The sequence below is a fragment of the Callithrix jacchus genome, chromosome 12, assembly GCF_049354715.1.
Source record: "Callithrix jacchus isolate 240 chromosome 12, calJac240_pri, whole genome shotgun sequence".
Classification (NCBI taxonomy): Eukaryota; Metazoa; Chordata; class Mammalia; order Primates; family Cebidae; genus Callithrix; species Callithrix jacchus.
Genome location: NC_133513.1, coordinates 115040330 through 115056567, shown reverse-complemented (window position 1 = coordinate 115056567; position 16238 = coordinate 115040330). Strand labels below are relative to the sequence as shown.

At 45.3% G+C, this 16238-nt stretch overlaps 1 protein-coding gene across 4 annotated transcripts in view; it reads left to right on the top strand.

The window, feature by feature from the left end:
• LOC118146411 (uncharacterized) overlaps positions 1–16238 on the top strand; it is a 133946-nt gene that overhangs the window by 98783 nt on the left and 18925 nt on the right. For all 4 annotated transcript variants that reach the window (XR_004732208.3, XR_013525159.1, XR_013525160.1 and 1 more), the window contains 4 exons: positions 587–747; positions 1527–1632; positions 2767–2959; positions 3910–3987. Coding sequence is in view for 1 of the 4 variants with exons in the window: in XM_078346694.1 (XP_078202820.1) it covers positions 587–616 (30 nt within the window). In the remaining 3 variants the exon portion in view is untranslated. The remainder of the gene's footprint in view (positions 1–586; positions 748–1526; positions 1633–2766; positions 2960–3909; positions 3988–16238) is intronic.

Here is a 16238-nt window from a genome sequence, read left to right as displayed (position 1 = left end):
AGAGGCAAGCTAAAGGTCAGAAATGGGTGAAGACCAGCAAGCCCAGTGAACTCAAATGAGATTCAGTCTGCGGGGTGGTGGGGGACAGCTGTAGGAATGGGAGACGAGACAGCTGTCTGCCCAGCCCTGTCCCAGGTCACTAGCAACCTGGCTGAGAACCAGCCTTGCAGGGCTTTGCTCCCTTCTCTGGGGAAAGGAAGCTAGTCCGTGGCTCCTCCGCTTCTCAACCCCAAGGTTCCACCCTGTTCTTCCCACAGCACTGGGTCCTCCATGGTTAGTATCCAGCTTTGGGTTTTCCAGGTTGATTTCCCCTCCACCTGCTTCATGAAACTTCTTGATGCCCAAGAGAACCTTCCTTGGGGGATAGATCAGTGGACTTCCGCAGAAGCTGCCTATTTGGGTTAGTGAGCAGGGACTCCTGAGGCAGTGACAGGAGTTAATTGCATCAGGTTTCTGGCTCACGGTAAGTTTTTGATAACTGTAGCTGTTACTATGATGATACTAATAACAATAATTATTAATGTTATAATTTAATGCATTGGGAAAAGCAGTACAAAAATGTGACTGGTTTGTTCTTGTTTGCCAGGTGAATTTCCAGCTTCCCTGGGAGGGTTGAGATGGAAACTATGGACCTGTCTTGTTTGGACTGAAGTGGTACCACACAGGGGCTGCCTGGCCATGGACCACAGCGTTCCCATCTCCCCGTCAGCCACAGACACAAAGAGGAGCTGGAGTTCTGCACGCCAGGTTGTAGCCCAGATTTGACTCGATTCAAACCAGACACAGCCCTTTCTCCGGGTTCCCCTCCCCATATCCTGTTCCCAAGTGGCTTTGAGGATGGAGCCAAGTTCTCCTTAATGATATCACAGCAGGAGTTGATTGCTACCTTGCATAGTTTGGCTGCAACAAAGCTTCATAAATGAGTGTTTCTTGAACTTGAACATGCTTACAAATCACCTGCCAATCTTGTCACAAGGTAGAGGCAGATCTGGCAGGTCCGGAGTGAGGTCTGAGATTCTGTGATTCTAACACGTTCCCAGGCGAGGTTGAGGCTGCTGGTCCTCAGACCACCCTGGTGGTTGCATGGCCCTACACATGTTACCTCCCTGCCTAGGCTGTGTGTCTGCCAGATTGGCCTTCATGGGGAGCTTCTAGAAAACTCCTACAGGGCTTCTCTACTGCCCTGTGGTAGAAAAACTGTTCCTTGAGGGCATTAGGAGAAGGCCCCTCAGCAGCTGTGACCAGCGGCCCAACAGGGGGAGGAGCCATGGCCTTGCTGTGCTAATGGCGGGAGACCTGGGATGGAAGCTGGCTCTCAGTCTATCAGGCGTAGTGGTCTGAGCTTGTGGGAGCTACTCCTGCCCTGTGGGACCCAGCGCATCTGTGTGGGGCTCTGGACTGAGGAGTTTCTGGGGGCTCACTAGGAGAGTGGAGGGTTGGGGCTCCCTTTACTCTGCTTTAGTCCCTGCTCTCAGTCATATGTAACCAGTTAGGGTGACTTTGGGTGTTATGTTACTGCCACCTAGATGTCACTGTACTGCGGTGAACAGGAAAGGGGACTAATTCCCGGGTCACCCGGCCCAAATCCTGAATCATCTTTCCCGCCAGCTGGAGCCGCAGTGTCTACTGAAGGTTAGTCACATTGTAGAGATTATGGAGGGCATGAAGGCTTCTGGAATATTCTAAAAGCAGAAGAGCATGCATATGCTAATCCTGAGAGACTGTGGGAATGAACAATCTGCTTCCCATTGGCCATGCAGTGCCTGAGGCCCACTCTCTGTCACCCCACACGCATTACTGTCCACAGCCACGGGACCTTGTAATTTATGAGGCTAGCATTTCCCATAGGACATGAGGTGGAGAGCCAGGAATCATGTATTTTGTTCTTTTCCTTCTTTCAAGGGTAACAGAGCATTCCCTCCATTCCATAATCAAGGAATGAAACCGATGTCCCTGTCTGGATTGCATGAGTTTCAAACACGTCTTTCCAGGGTTGAGGTGTGATGGCGCCTCCATTGGAATTTTTAAATCATGAGTGGGGGTTAAGTGCTGAGCAGTTGGAAGAATCAGTTTGCAGCATCTATAAAAGCTGCTATGTTTCAAACTCAGGGTAGAGGTGCCAGGGCCACAGGACAGCCGTGAAAGAGCTACCTGGGGAATATGTGAGGGCTTGGGGAGATGGCCCCAAGAGCTGCTGGTCCCACAGGTGCCTCTTCGGTTGATGGGAAATAGAAAAGGAGGGCCCCGGGCGAGGCCGGGGGTAATGAAGTGAAGAGCTTCTCACCAGAGCAGGATGAGGAAGGTCTGAAGAGGGGAAGACACCGCCTCTGAGAAGAAACTAGCTAACACCAAGAATCTCCCTTGAGCCTGGTGTGGTGGCTCATGCCTGTAATCCCAGTGCTTTGGGAGGCTAAGGAGGGAAGACAGGTTGAAGCCAGGAGTTAGAGACCAGCGTGGCCAACACAGAGAAACCCCCATCTCTACAAAAGTTACAAAAATTAAATGGGCATGGTGGCGCATGCTTGTAGTTCCAACTACTCAGGAGGCTGAAGTGGAAAGAACGCTTGAGCCCAGGAGTTCAGGGCGGCAGTGACCTATGATTGCACCATTCCACTGCACTTCAGTCTGGGTGACAAAGTGAGACCCCAGTTTAAAAAAAAAAAAAAAAAAAAGAACATTTCTTGAAATGAGTGCTTTACATTTAAGTGTGTTACTCAATCTTCACAAAGAGCACACACAGGAGATGTCATTGTAACCATTTTACAGATGCAAAAACTGAGGCTCCTTGACAGCTGCAGTCCTTTAAAGCCATGGTGCAGCTACCCAGAGGTGGAATGCATCCTTGGCAATCCGTCTCACGAAGCCCTCCAGGTGACTGCAAAGTGCCGGAGTGACGACCCCATGGCTGGGGTTGTGCAGTGGTGACCATTTTCCAGAAAGGAAAACCTTCCGTTAAAAGGTGAGACGTACCACTGTGAAAGGCTGATAGAGAAAAACACAACTGATGGCCTTCTAGGAGCATCCTGGGGATTTCTGAGCATAGACGAAGGCGGGAAGGGTTTTATAACTCCGCAGAATCTGCATATTTAGACAGGGTGCATCAGCCTTTATTGAGAGGGAGCAGCTTTTGTATTTGCTAGTGTTCCCATAAGGTAAGGCCTTCACTTTGAAAGATTTTATTGACTCGGGCCTTTCAGAGATGCCTTGTTTTGATGTTTTACTGTGCAGAAGCTGAGCTAGTACATAAATATGGACTCAGAGGTGGCTGTTTATTGAGTAATTACTGTGTGCTGGATATTGAATGTGGATTACATGTATTGCCTCATGTGATCCCTAAAACAAGCCTACGAAGCAGGTATTATTGTTATTTTTATTTTATTTATTTATTTATTTTTGAGATGGAGTTTCGCTCTTGTTACCCAGGCTGGAGTGCAATGGCGCGATCTCGGCTCACCGCAACCTCCACCTCCTGGGTTCAGGCAATTCTCCTGCCTCAACCTCCCGAGTAGCTGGGATTACAGGCATGCGCCACCGTGCCCAGCTAATTTTTTGTATTTTTAGTAGAGACAAGGTTTCACCATGTTGACCAGGATGGTCTCAATATCTTGACCTTGTGATCCACCTGCCTCGGCCTCCCAAAGTGCTGGGATTATAGGCGTGAGCCACCGCGCCTGGCCTGTTATTTTTATTTTATAGATGGGGACATTGAGGCCCAGAAAGGTTCAGTAACTTTTTCTCCATCACAGAGCAGGGGAGGGGTTTTTTTTTTTTTTTTAAATAAACTTGTATTATGGAAACATATAAACATATATAAAAGTAGAAAAAATTTGTATAATAAACCCCCATGTATCTGTCAGCCGCTTTGAACAAGTATCAACATTCTGCCCTTCTTGTTTTTCTTCCTCACAGCTGTTGTTTTCTGGAGTATTTCAATCCTAGATACCACATCATCTCACCTGTAACTACTTTCGTAAGCCTATGTAACAGGTAAGAACTTTCCCTTTTTAATATTCCCATAATGCTTGTGTCACATTTCCAGAATTATTCCTTTATAACTTCCAATACATGGTCCACGTCTAGTTCCCCAATTGCCTTAAACATGTTCTTTTGCGGTTGTAAAATTTGACTCGGGGCACAACCACCCAACGGTGCATTTGGCTGATGTGTTTCATTTCTTCAAATCTGTAAGTTTCCCACTTTTTTCCTTTGCCATTTATTTGTAAAAAGTTCCATATTCTGGATTTTGCTATTTTTATCTCTGTGGTGTCATTTAACATGTTCCTCTGGCCCCTATACTTCCTTTGAACTGTGCGTCAGAGCCAGAGGTGGATTTGATTCAGTTTGAGTTTTCTGGAAATAATTCCTTCTGGGGGCCACTCTTCCTGCCTATTGCACAGGCTCTCTGGTGACTCTGTTTTTGATGATGTGAAGATTGTCCAGTGGGCCAGGCAATGTCAACCTGATCAGTGCAGCACACAGCTCTGGCTGGAGTCTTCCACCTGTGTTAGCCGCCACCAGTATGTGTCATCAAGGTTCATGATAACATCAGACAGCAAAATGGTGGGCATCTCATCCCATCCTTCGATCTGTATTCATTAGCTGACATTCTTCTCCCAAGAGTTTCCTATATCAACGAATTGCTAATCGAGGCAGGCTGATGCTGGAGTTTGCTTTCAGAATCTATGCTTCTCATACTTTCATGTGGGCACAAATCACACTTGTCAAAATGCAGATTCTGACTCAGTGAGTCTGGGGTGGGAGCTGAGAGGCTACATTATTCATAAGTTCCCAGGTGCTACAGATGCTGCTGCTCTGCAAACCACCCTCTGAGCAGCAAGGAGCCTGGACCACCCATTTTGCCAGTCAAACTTGTCTGACTGGTGCTTTCCTCTACAGAATTCTTTATGAATGGCCAGCTATCTCTGAATGGTCAGCTATTCTAATTCTAACCTGTAGTTTGACATTTTCCCTCATAAAGGCAATGTTAGTGCTTGAAACCTAAGCATCAAGGTGTATTATTCAGACTACCAAATGTTACTATAGCTTAGAATTTTCTGAGAAAATTTGACACATCACCTAATATAATATTGCAGGTACAATTTTTATTCTTTCTTGTGTCTCATATTTTGTCAAAAGTGAAATGCTTTTTTTTTTTTCCTAAGGGAAAGCCTGGTGACATGCCAGCCACCACTTAGCATCTTCTGGTGCTAAGTTTATAGAGAGCTGTGGTTCTGCCTGCCCTGCAAGGCCTTTTACTTTTGTTAGCAGAAACTTGGCATTGGGAGGACTATCTCTCCAAGGTCTTCTGCTCTCTCTTCATCAAAGTGTAGACCAATCAGACTCTCTCCATGAATTTAAATTGTGAGCAGAGCAATGTCAGTCTTGAAGATGGTTGGACCTGATTCCTTTCAACAACAGTACTGAGAAGAGATTTTCCTCTATGTCCTTCCTATTGGGTTCTGGGACCTCCCATGGTCACCTGTCTTCTAGCTCTGACTTCTCAGTCTCTTTTTAAATATGCAAAGTATCTAGTAAGTTCCAAATGAGTTGTTTTTCTGCTTAAGTTATCCAGAGTTGCTTTCTGTTTCTCACAAACAAGGAACCCTAACTGATAGAGTCTCAAAATGGTGTGACTTACCTGCTATCACCATGAGAGTGGAGAATGAGCAAGTTGACAAGGAAGCATGTCAGTCATTTGTCTTAGTGATGGCAGCATCACCAGTCACCCCTTAATAGTGGTGACATGTCAAGAGTACCCTGAAAGCAGGAGTAAAGATGATGAATTGCAGTGAGAGAACCCCTTGGAATGAGGCTTCTTCCTCTTGACTTTTCCAGTGAATTTGGTTTTATGGGAAGCACACTTTTTTCCCACTGGTCAGAGGAGCATGCAGTTTTACAGGCTAATCTTGACCTTATGGAACAGAGGAAAATGAGCAAGAAGCTACCAGCATCAAAGACTGGGTCCTGTCATGAGGCCCCAGGTCCCTCCTTTCCACCACAGCCTCCTCAAGCCCTGGGGCTGCAGCTTTATCTAAGGAGTAATTACTATGATCTCAAGGAGGCTCCTGAATCATCAGAAAAGTTATGTTCAGTAGGTTCTGCTTAAGAACAGAGGGAAGAGTTTTTGGCTACAGAAGGAAGAAGGATATATATCCTCCTCCATTCCTAATGAAATAAATTAGTCAATAAACAGAACTAAAATCACAACAAAAACAAATGTAAGTAGTAACTAAGCAAGGAATTACCTTTGTATTTAGCAAAGTCATGACCAGGCTGGGTGTGGTGGCTCATGCCTGTAATCTCAGCACTTTAGGAGGCTAAGGCAGGAGGAAGGCTAGAACCCAGGAGTTTGAGACAAGCCTGGGCAACTCAGGGAGACCTCATCTCTAGAAAAATATACAAAAAAAAGTCAGCCAGGTGTGGTGGTGCACACCTGTAGTCCCAGCCACTTGGGAGGTGAAGGTGTGAAGCTCACTTGAGCCTGGGAGATTGAGGCTACAGTGAGCCATGATCACACCACTGTACTGTAGCCTGGATGATGGAGTGAGACCTTGTCTCAAGAAAAGCAAAGGAAAAGGGAGACAGAGAGAGAGAGAGAGAGAGAGAGAGAGAGAGAGAGAGAGAAAGTCATGACCTTGGAAAGAGCCAGAAAATTCTGATGTAGCACAGCTCCTTAATTCAAACTGCTCTCTCCAGTGATGGAAAGAATTAATGTAACTTAGAGGAGTCTTACTAATATTCTTCAGTCTAGAGAAAAACAGGATCTCTAGCAGAGAAGGGAAGCGTAAACAGTTCCATGAAAAGTTCAGGGGAATGATCCCTCAAGTTTGGAAAGCCCTAAATGTCACCTGGAAACCTTAGGGGAGAAAGAAGGGGTTGCCAAGGCTTGCCATTGTTCAGGAAGCCAAAACACACAGAAGTGTGATATAGAGATGGCTGGATGGAATGAACCTTAATTTCTGACATTTAGTGGGATCCCAAGAGAGAGACCAGAGCCCAAGCTTCCAAGAGAAGGCTACTGGCCAAACTCCCAACCCTGACCTGCCCCTTCTCCATTTCCTTGTCCCCCGACTATAGAAGGGTGGAGAGTTAGTAAAATCTACCGCCACACTGTAGCCCAGATGACAGCTACAGATAAAGCCCAGATAAAATAAGAAGGGTGTCACGAAAAATTCCCCCGCTATTTCAGAGTAAATAGGTGTTGAGCTGAATATGGTGGCTCATGTCTATAATCCCAACTACTTGGGAGGCTGAGGTGGCAGGATGACTTGAGGCTAGGAGTTCAAGACCAGCCTGGGCAACATAGGGGGACCCTGTCTCTTAAAAATAACAGCAACAACAGGGTAGATAGATGCATACAGCTCAGTATCCATTAAACTTGAACAAGATGATAAGACATGATGTGATAAATATTTAAACACACTATAGAACACAATAGCAACAGATGAAAAAAAGGAAATATTAGTGAAAAAAAATCAATGAAGGCCTGTCCTGGACAAAAACATATTCTTCAAGTACTACCTACGCATATTTGGAATAATAGAAGAACTTAATAAGACTATGAAGATTTAATTCATAAATTAGAAGCAGGGAATTCTAAGGCCAGGCACGGTGGCTCATGTCTCTAATCCCAGCACCTTGGGAGACTGAGGCAGGCAGATCATTTGAGATCAGGAGTTTGAGACCAGCCTGGCCAACATGGTGAAACACTGTCTCCATTAAAAATACAAAAAATTAGCCCTGGTGGTGCATGCCTGTAGTCCCAGCTATTTGAGAGGCTGGGGCAGGAGAAAAGCTTAAACCTGGGGAGTGGAGGTTGCAGTGAGCCAAGATTGTACCACTGCACCAGTCTGGGTGACAAAGCGAGACTTGGTCTCAAAAAAAAAAAAAAGTAAGAAATAATAGAGATACCACTGAACAATCAAATTACTGCCGTGTAAGAAGTGCTGGAATTATTCATGGCAAACACACTAGAAAAAGGCAAATATCACAGTAGGTTAGAGAAGATGCTACTTATGGAGGATAACGATGATCCAATATAATTATAATTGATGTCTCAGAATTAGGTACCTACACATAAAACAGGGAAAAAGTGTCCTTAAAGATGTAGGTCAGCAGAAATAAATTGTCAATTTTTAGATCAAAGGGCATCAAGGGGGAAAATGATATATAATGACTGACATTAAGCTGTATCCTGGTTAAGATATTGAACTTGGAGGAGAAACAAAGATTTCTTCAGACATGCAGGCAGAAAAAGCCTGCAAGGAAAAAAAAGTCAGGTGTCCCATACTTATTAAGAGAAGACAATGGAGTGATGTCTCAAGTGTGCTGAAGGAAAGAAAGCAAAGTCCAAAAATGTTAAACGGATGCAAGTTGTCATTGGAAGAAAAGACCAGCAGGCAGACAGACACTGATACAAGAAAGAGTCCAGTGACTCTAGTACCCAGATGACCTTCTGGGAAAAAGCCCAGCCAACCAAAAAGATGGATTAAAATGAGGAACTTGGGCCGGATGTGGTCGCTCACACCTGCATCCCAGCACTTTCGGAGGCCAAGGTAGGCAGATCACCTGAGGTCAGGAGTTTAAGACCAGCCTGGCCAACATGGTGAAACCTGGTCTCTCCTAAAAACACAAAAATTAGCCGGGCATGATGACACGCACCTGTAGTCCCAGCTACTCAGGAGGCTGAGGCAGGAGAATCACATGAACCTGGGAGGCGGAGGTTGTAGTAAGCTGAGATCACACCATTGTACTCCAGCCTGGGCGACAGAGCAGGATTCTCTCTCAAAAAGAAAAAAGTAAACAAAAATAAATAAATAAATAAAATGAGAAACTTGGAAATACAACACACTTAACAAAAACCAGGGAGTGGGGAAAAGGAGGAGGGAGAAAATGATGGGAAATTTCCTCTTTCTTTTTTTAAGAATAATAAATCAAAATTAAAACAAAAATTTGAAAAAAATCTCATGAATCCAGGCCTTCATGATTTTTAAGTGCCATTTTTCTGAACCTTGGGAGAATTTATAATTATCAATAGTCATCTCTCAGTGTTTGTGGGGAATTGGTTCCAGGACCCCCTTGGATTTATATCAAGTCCCTGATACAAAATAGTATAGTATTTGCATATAATCTATGCACATTGTTTTAACTGTCTCTAGATCAGATTGTAAAACCTAATCTGATGCCTACATCACTTCATTTGCATGGATTCAACATAGTACTCAGTACATGGCAAATTCAAGTTTTGCTTTACGGAATTTTTTGTTTTTTTTTTTGAGATGGAGTTTTGCTCTTGTTACCCAGGCTGGAGTGCAATGGCGCGATCTCGGCTCACCACAACTTCCGCCTCCTGGGTTCAGGCAATTCTCCCGCTTCAGCCTCCTGAGTAGCTGGGATTACAGGCACGTGCCACCATGCCCAGCTAATTTTTTGTATTTTTAGTAGAGATGGGGTTTCACCATGTTGACCAGGATGGTCTCGATCTCTTGACCTCGTGATCCACCCGCCTTGGCCTCCCAAAGGGTTTTATTTTTTAGTCCTTCCACTAAAGGACTGTCAGCCAGCCAGCATATACTTACTGAGTATCCATCATGTTCCGTTACCTATCCCATGTATTAAAACTATAGTAATGATTATAAGTTGAACATCTGTATATGTGTGTCTCTGTGTCTGTGTGTGTGCATGTTTGAGATAGGATCTCATTCTGTCACCCAGTTTGGAGTGCAGTGGTGCAATCACAGCTCACTGCAGCCTTGACCTTCTGGGCTCAAGTGATGCTCCCAACTCAGCCTCTTGAATAGCTGGGAGTACAAGAGATGGGGTTTTGCCATGTTGCCCAAGCTGGTCTTGAACTGCTGGGCTTGAGTGATCCGACCATCTCAGCCTCTCAAAGTGCTGGGATTACAAGCATGAGCACTGCACCAGGCTTGCTTTTTGAAACTATGTGAAAATTTTTTTCTGAATATTTTTGGTCTACGATTCATTGAATCCACAGATGCAGAACCCACGGACACAGAAGGCTAACTGTATTTGTTTCGGAAATAACAATCTATTTTAAGTTCAGAAATCCCGTCAGCTTTTTTACCCTCCATAAAATTTAAGTGAATTTAAATTTTATAAATCATTTAAATTATTTTTATTCTAATATGGCATCATGAAATGGTACTCTTCAGTTAATCATTTAATATACATATTTATATCCTCTTGTCTGCCAGACACTATACTGGAAATAGGAAACTGCACAGAGAAAAACAAGAACCAAAATATTATAAAATCATTTCTGCATCATCTTCTCTTTATCCTTAGAGAAATTCAGAATGATGTTCACAAAATATTAATCGTATGATTTCTGGGTTGTAGCACTTGTTGTGTGTCTTTGAACATTTTATGTCGATTAAATTTTTAAAGCAAAGCACTGTATAACACTTTTTTAGCTTTTTATTTGTTTTTTCTTTTTTGGTTTTGATTTTTTGAGACAGGTTCCCACTCTGTCACCCAGACTGAAGTGCAGTGGCACGTTCTCAGCTCACTGGAACCTCCCCTGTCCTGGGTTCAAGCAATTCTCCTGCCTCAGCCTCCTGAGTAGCTGGGACTACAGGCGTGCACCATTACACCTGGCTAATTTTTGTATTTTCAGTAGACACTGGGTTTCACCATGTTGGGCAGGCTGGTCTCAAACTCCTGACCTCAGGTGATCCATCCACTTCAGCCTCCCAAAGTGCTGAATTATAGACATGAGCCACCACACCCAGCATTAATTGAATTTATTTTTAATTGACACATAATAATTGTACATATTTAGGGTAAGAGTGATATTTCCTTTTTAAAATTAATTAAATATAACACTTTTTAATGAAAAAGTTCCGTATTTTTAAAACGAGTGGTTTAATGAATTGGAAATTGGAGAAGTATTCCTTCCATTTATAATTTTGCAGTTTTTTCATTTGCAACAATGCTGAACACTTTCCCATGTCTTTTTTCACTAGGAGTATATTCATCTTTGTTGGCATATCTGTTATAAAATTTTCCATTTCATATGCATTTATATGTGCTCTTTCTACCTTTGCTCCCTTTGACATGTTTTCTCTTTGCTGCAAATGTTATTCTAAGTTTAGTTTATATATGTATTTTTATTATTAAAATAATCTTTTCTTCTTGCTAAGAAATACATGATCACTGCAGAAAAATCAAATCATATAAATGGAAAAAACAGAATATTTAAGATCACACAATTCCGCCCATTCAGAAACAACTTCCATTAACATCTTGGAGTTCATATTTCTAGAGGCTTTTCTAGATAATTACCTTTTGGGATATTTTTTTAACAAAAATGTCACCATACCACACTGTTTTGCAATATGCTTTTCTTCAGTTAGTTTACTGTGACTTTCCATGTCATTAAACTTTTTTTTGAAAGTTTAATGGTGTGTACTATTTTATCATTCGGCTCTTTATTTTTAGTTAATTCACTGCTGGACATTTAGATGGTTTCCCGTCTTTCACTATTATAATGTATAATGCAGTAAATGTGCTTTATAAATAAACTTTTGTGCACACCCATGCTCCTTTCCATAGGACAAATCCTAGATGTAAAGTTGCTGGGGCAAAAGTGAAACAGATTTCGAGAAGATGCTTGCATATGTTGAAAAGTGCCATCTAGAATGGCTGACCAAATTTCAGTTCCATCAGAGATATGTGAAAGCATCTGTCCTTGAAACTTGCATCCTTTTTATCTCTTAAGCCTTCCTGTAGGTGAAAAATTATGTAAAGTTGCTTTAATGTGGAATTATTTCATTACTAGGGAGGTTGATTTAAAAAAAAAATTTATTGGGGCCGGGAGTGGTGGCTTACGCCTGTAACTCAGCACTTTAAAAGGCTGAAGCAGGCTGATCATGAGGTCAGGAGTTCAAGACCAGCTGGGCTAACATGGTGAAACCCTGTCTCTACTAAAGATACAAAAAGTTAGCTAGGTGTGGTGGTGCACACCTGTAATCCCAGCTACTTGGGAGGCTGAGGCAGGAGAATCGCTTGAACCCAGAAGGCGGAGGTTGCAGTGAGCTGAGATCGCATCACTGCACTCCAGCCTGGGTGACAGAAAGACTCCATCTTGGGAAAGAAAAAAAAAAGTATTGGTCATTTCTGTTTCTAGGAACTGCTTCTTCATGCGATTAGCAATTTAAAAAGACTGGGCATCTATTTCTTCTTGCTTGGAATTGTTATTCATGTAGTAAAGACAGTAACCCTTAATTATACAGTTTATAAGTGATTTTCCTGGTTTGACATTTTATTTGAATTGGATCTCCTTTGTGCAGTTTTATTTTTTTCTGCAGCCATATTTGTCCAGAATTTCCTAAATAATCTTAAGGAAATATGTGCTGCAACATACAAACATTTCTATTTAATCACAGTGAAAACCAAAAAAGTTCAAGCCCTTGACTTCGCTTCTCCCAAGCCTCCAGTCTGACTCTCCGGCGCTGCCCCGTCTGCGGAGGTTTGGATCACTCTGGTTCCACTGCAGTTTGCTTTCGTCTTTCCAGAACCAGGGCATTCATGACTTGCCATGATCCACTCCGCTTATCTGGGGCAGCTGGGACTCAGCAGGCCCTGTGGATGGAGCTCACACAGGGTCTTCGGGGTGCCCGGGTTTTAAGCCAGGCTGATGGAGCTGTCCCCAGGCACCCACACGAGTCCTCCTGGATGGGCAGCCCTTTCTGGATGTGGGTGCTGCTATTTCAGCAGTCGGGGCATGCGACCTGGGCCTGGGCTCTGGTGCTAGGAAGCGTGAGGCATGAGGCGATGCTCTGGTTCTCAGGGCCTGGGAGTCTGCTGAGAGCCTGGGGCCTGAGGGAGGCCTGAGCTGGGGCCTCACCATTGACGGTGAAGGTTAAAGAAGCTTGATCATGAGAAAAGCAACATCCTGAGTCCAGAAACCAGGAGCTGCCAGGGTCCAGCGGCTGCCAGAAAGGATGCTGGAGGCTAAATGTAAGAGCTGCCTATCCCTGCAGGCTTCCCCATCCTTCTTTACCCCTCCCCAGGCTTGAGGCAATCTCCTTCTACCTGGGGTCACCCAGCACTTTACCTGCTGCTGTTTAGTGTGCATTGCCTTGTGTTACCGTTATTGATAAACAGGGGCCACCTCCCTCCTGGCCTGCAAACCCACTGAGGGCTGGTCTCATCTTTGGATCCCTTGAGCACCCGACTGTAGAATGAGAGCCTTGCAGAAGATGTGTGACCACACTGTTGGGACTACTGGGTTCGCAGCAACAGTTGCTCTTGCTCTTCCTCTGTCTCTCCTTCGTTCGTGTTGTTCTTCTTCTTCCTCTTTTGAGATGGAGTCTTACTCTGTCTCCCAGGCTGGAGTGCAGTAGCACGATCTCAGTTCACTGCAACCTCCGCCTCCCAGGTTCAAGCAGTTTTTCTGCTTCAGCTTCCTGAGTAGCTGGGACTGCAGGTGCATGCCATGAAGACTGGCTAATTTTTGTATTTTTAGTAGAGATGGGGTTTTGCCAAGTTGGCCAGGCTGGTCTCAAACTCCTGACCTCTGGTGATCCGTCCACACTGGCCTCCCCAAGTGCTAAGATTACAGGTGTGAGTCACCACACCCTGCCTTCTTCTTCATCCACACATTCCCTCTAAGTTGGTTGTATCGATCCTGTAGTTCCTCTGATTTGCAAATTGCAATTCACCAGGTTCACTAAAGAAATAGGGAAGTCGAATTTTCCCAGTCATTCATCTTTGCTCTCTGTTTGCAGCTCTTGAAAGACAGCTGCTGAAAATAAACCTGGACTGTTTCTCTTCCTGCACATGAGCTCTGCTTGCCCTGTACCCTGGCACGGCTCTACAAGTGCAAATGTCAGGCTGTATTCAAAACCCAGTACGAACAGTCAATGCCCAGGGTGGGGGAGGCTGGCCCTCACCCTTCAGTGGGCCCCCTCCGTGTCCCCTGCCTGAGGTCCCGTTGCCAGTGCCAGCATGTAAAATCTCCCATGTGTGCACACTCTGACTTACTGGGAAGAAGAAAGCCAGAATATGGCTGGATGTTTCTAAGCCCCCCAAGCCCCATGCTGTAAACCCAAGATCCCTGGCCACCAGAAAGAAACAGAGTAGCATTTGTTATTCTTTAAAATGTGCCTTTTAAGCATCTGGCAAGTCGTGGTATAGAAAAGCAAGAGGGTTTGAGTGAATAATGCTGAGTGTTCGCTGCCTGGCCTGGTTTGTTTGACTTGAACGACAGTCAGAGAACGAGTGCATACTTGACATTTCTTCTGAAGCAGAGTGTCTTATGCGTTGCCAATCCCTTCTGCAGGGTGGGAAGCCGGGAGAAACCTCTGTGCCTTCACCAGCAGCAACAGTAACTTCTAAACCCATCACCCAGCATGGAACCACTTCCAGTGAAAAAACTGGGGGATTCAAACTTTGCCCCTTTGTTCAGAATCAAACTGGGAATGGAGAGACCTGGCTTTTGGTGTGGCCAGGTTGCAGCTGTGTTACCGTAAACAAATTGCTTGGTCTCTCTGTGCCGTACAAAGCAGATGGTCAGATAGACATTTGTGAAACCCTTGAGATCAGGGGCAGGCAAACTATGGCCCATGGGCCAAATCCATCCCACCGCATGCTTTGGTATGGCCTGTGTGAGGTAAGAAAGTTTTGCATCTTTACAAATCATTGAAAACAAATCAGAAGATGGCTACTATTTTCTGACATGCAAAAATGATTGGAAGTTCACTTTATGCTAAGGGAAATAAGCCAGACACAAAAGGATAAATATTGTAAGATTTCACTTATATGAAGTACGGAGGGTGGTCAGATTCATATAGACAGAGTAGGATGGTGGTTTCAGTAGACGGGGTGGAGGAAGGGAGAGTTAGTATTTAATGTGTATCACGTTTCAGTTTGAGAAGATGAAACATTTCTGAGATGGGTGATGGGTGATGGTTGCCAGACAATGTGGATGCACTTACCACCATTGAATGGTGGCTTTAAGACGGTTAAAATGATAAAACTGTATGCTGTTTCCATTTCACCACACTGAAGACATGATATGAAAGTCAAATTTCAATGTCCAGAAATCAAGTTTCGTTGGATACAACCATGGCCATGACAGACACACGTATTCTGCGCGGCTGCTTTTGCTACATGGGCGAAGTGGAGTGTTTGCCGCAGAGACTGTATGGCCTATAAGGCCTAGATCATTTCTAATGGTCTTTTGCAAGAAAACACTTGCCAAGCCCTGGTCTAGAGTCATAGATATGCTGCATTATGTGACGGGGGACAACATTACCCAGAGCACCAATTCAGAAACAATTCCCCATATGGTTTGGGGCAGAATTAGACTCCAAGTGTTACCATCTCTCATCTCTTTCTTTCTCCCTCCCTCCTCTCCTCCTCCCCTCCCCTCCCCTCCCCCTCCCTTTCCCCCTTTCCCTCTCCACTCCCCTCTCCCTTGCCCCTCCTCTTCCCCTCACCTTTCCTCCTCCCCCTCCCCTCTCCCTCCCTCTCCCTTCTCACCCCTCTCCCCTCCCCTTCTCCCCTCCCCTCTCCCTTCCCTTCCCCCTCCCCCTCACCCTCTCCTCCCCCTCTTCTCTCCCCTCTCCCATCTCCTCCCCCTCCATCTCCCCCTTTCCTCCCCCTCTCCCCTCCCCTCCCCCGCTCCCCTCACCTCCCCCTCTTCCTTCCCTGCCCCCTCCCCTGCCCTCCCCCTCTCCCCTTCCCTCTTCCTCCCCTCTCCCCTCCCCCTCTCCTCCCCTTCCCTCTTCCTCCCCTCTCCCCTCCCCCTCTCCTCCCCTTCCCTCTTCCTCCCCTCTCCCCTCCCCCTCTCCTCCCCTTCCCTCTTCCTCCCCTCTCCCCTCCCCCTCTCCTCCCCTTCCCTCTTCCTCCCCTCTCCCCTCTCCCTCTCCTCCCCTTCCCTTCCCCCCCTTCTTTCTTTCCCCTTCCTCTCCACTCCCCGTCTTCCTTCCCCTTCCCTCCCCTCCCCTCCCCGCTTCCTCCCTTTCTCCCTAACTTCCTTCCTTCCTTCCAAGACAAAGCCTCACTCTGTCACCCAGGCTACAGTGCAGTGGCATGATCTCAGCTCACTGCAACCTCCGCCTCGCAGGGTTCATGTGATTCTCCTGCCTCAGACTCCTGAGTAGCTAATTTCTGTGTTTTAGTAGAGATGGGGTTTCACCATGTTGGCCAGGCTGGTCTCAAATTCCTGACCTTAGGTGATCCGCCCACTTCAGCCTCCCAAAGTGCTCGGA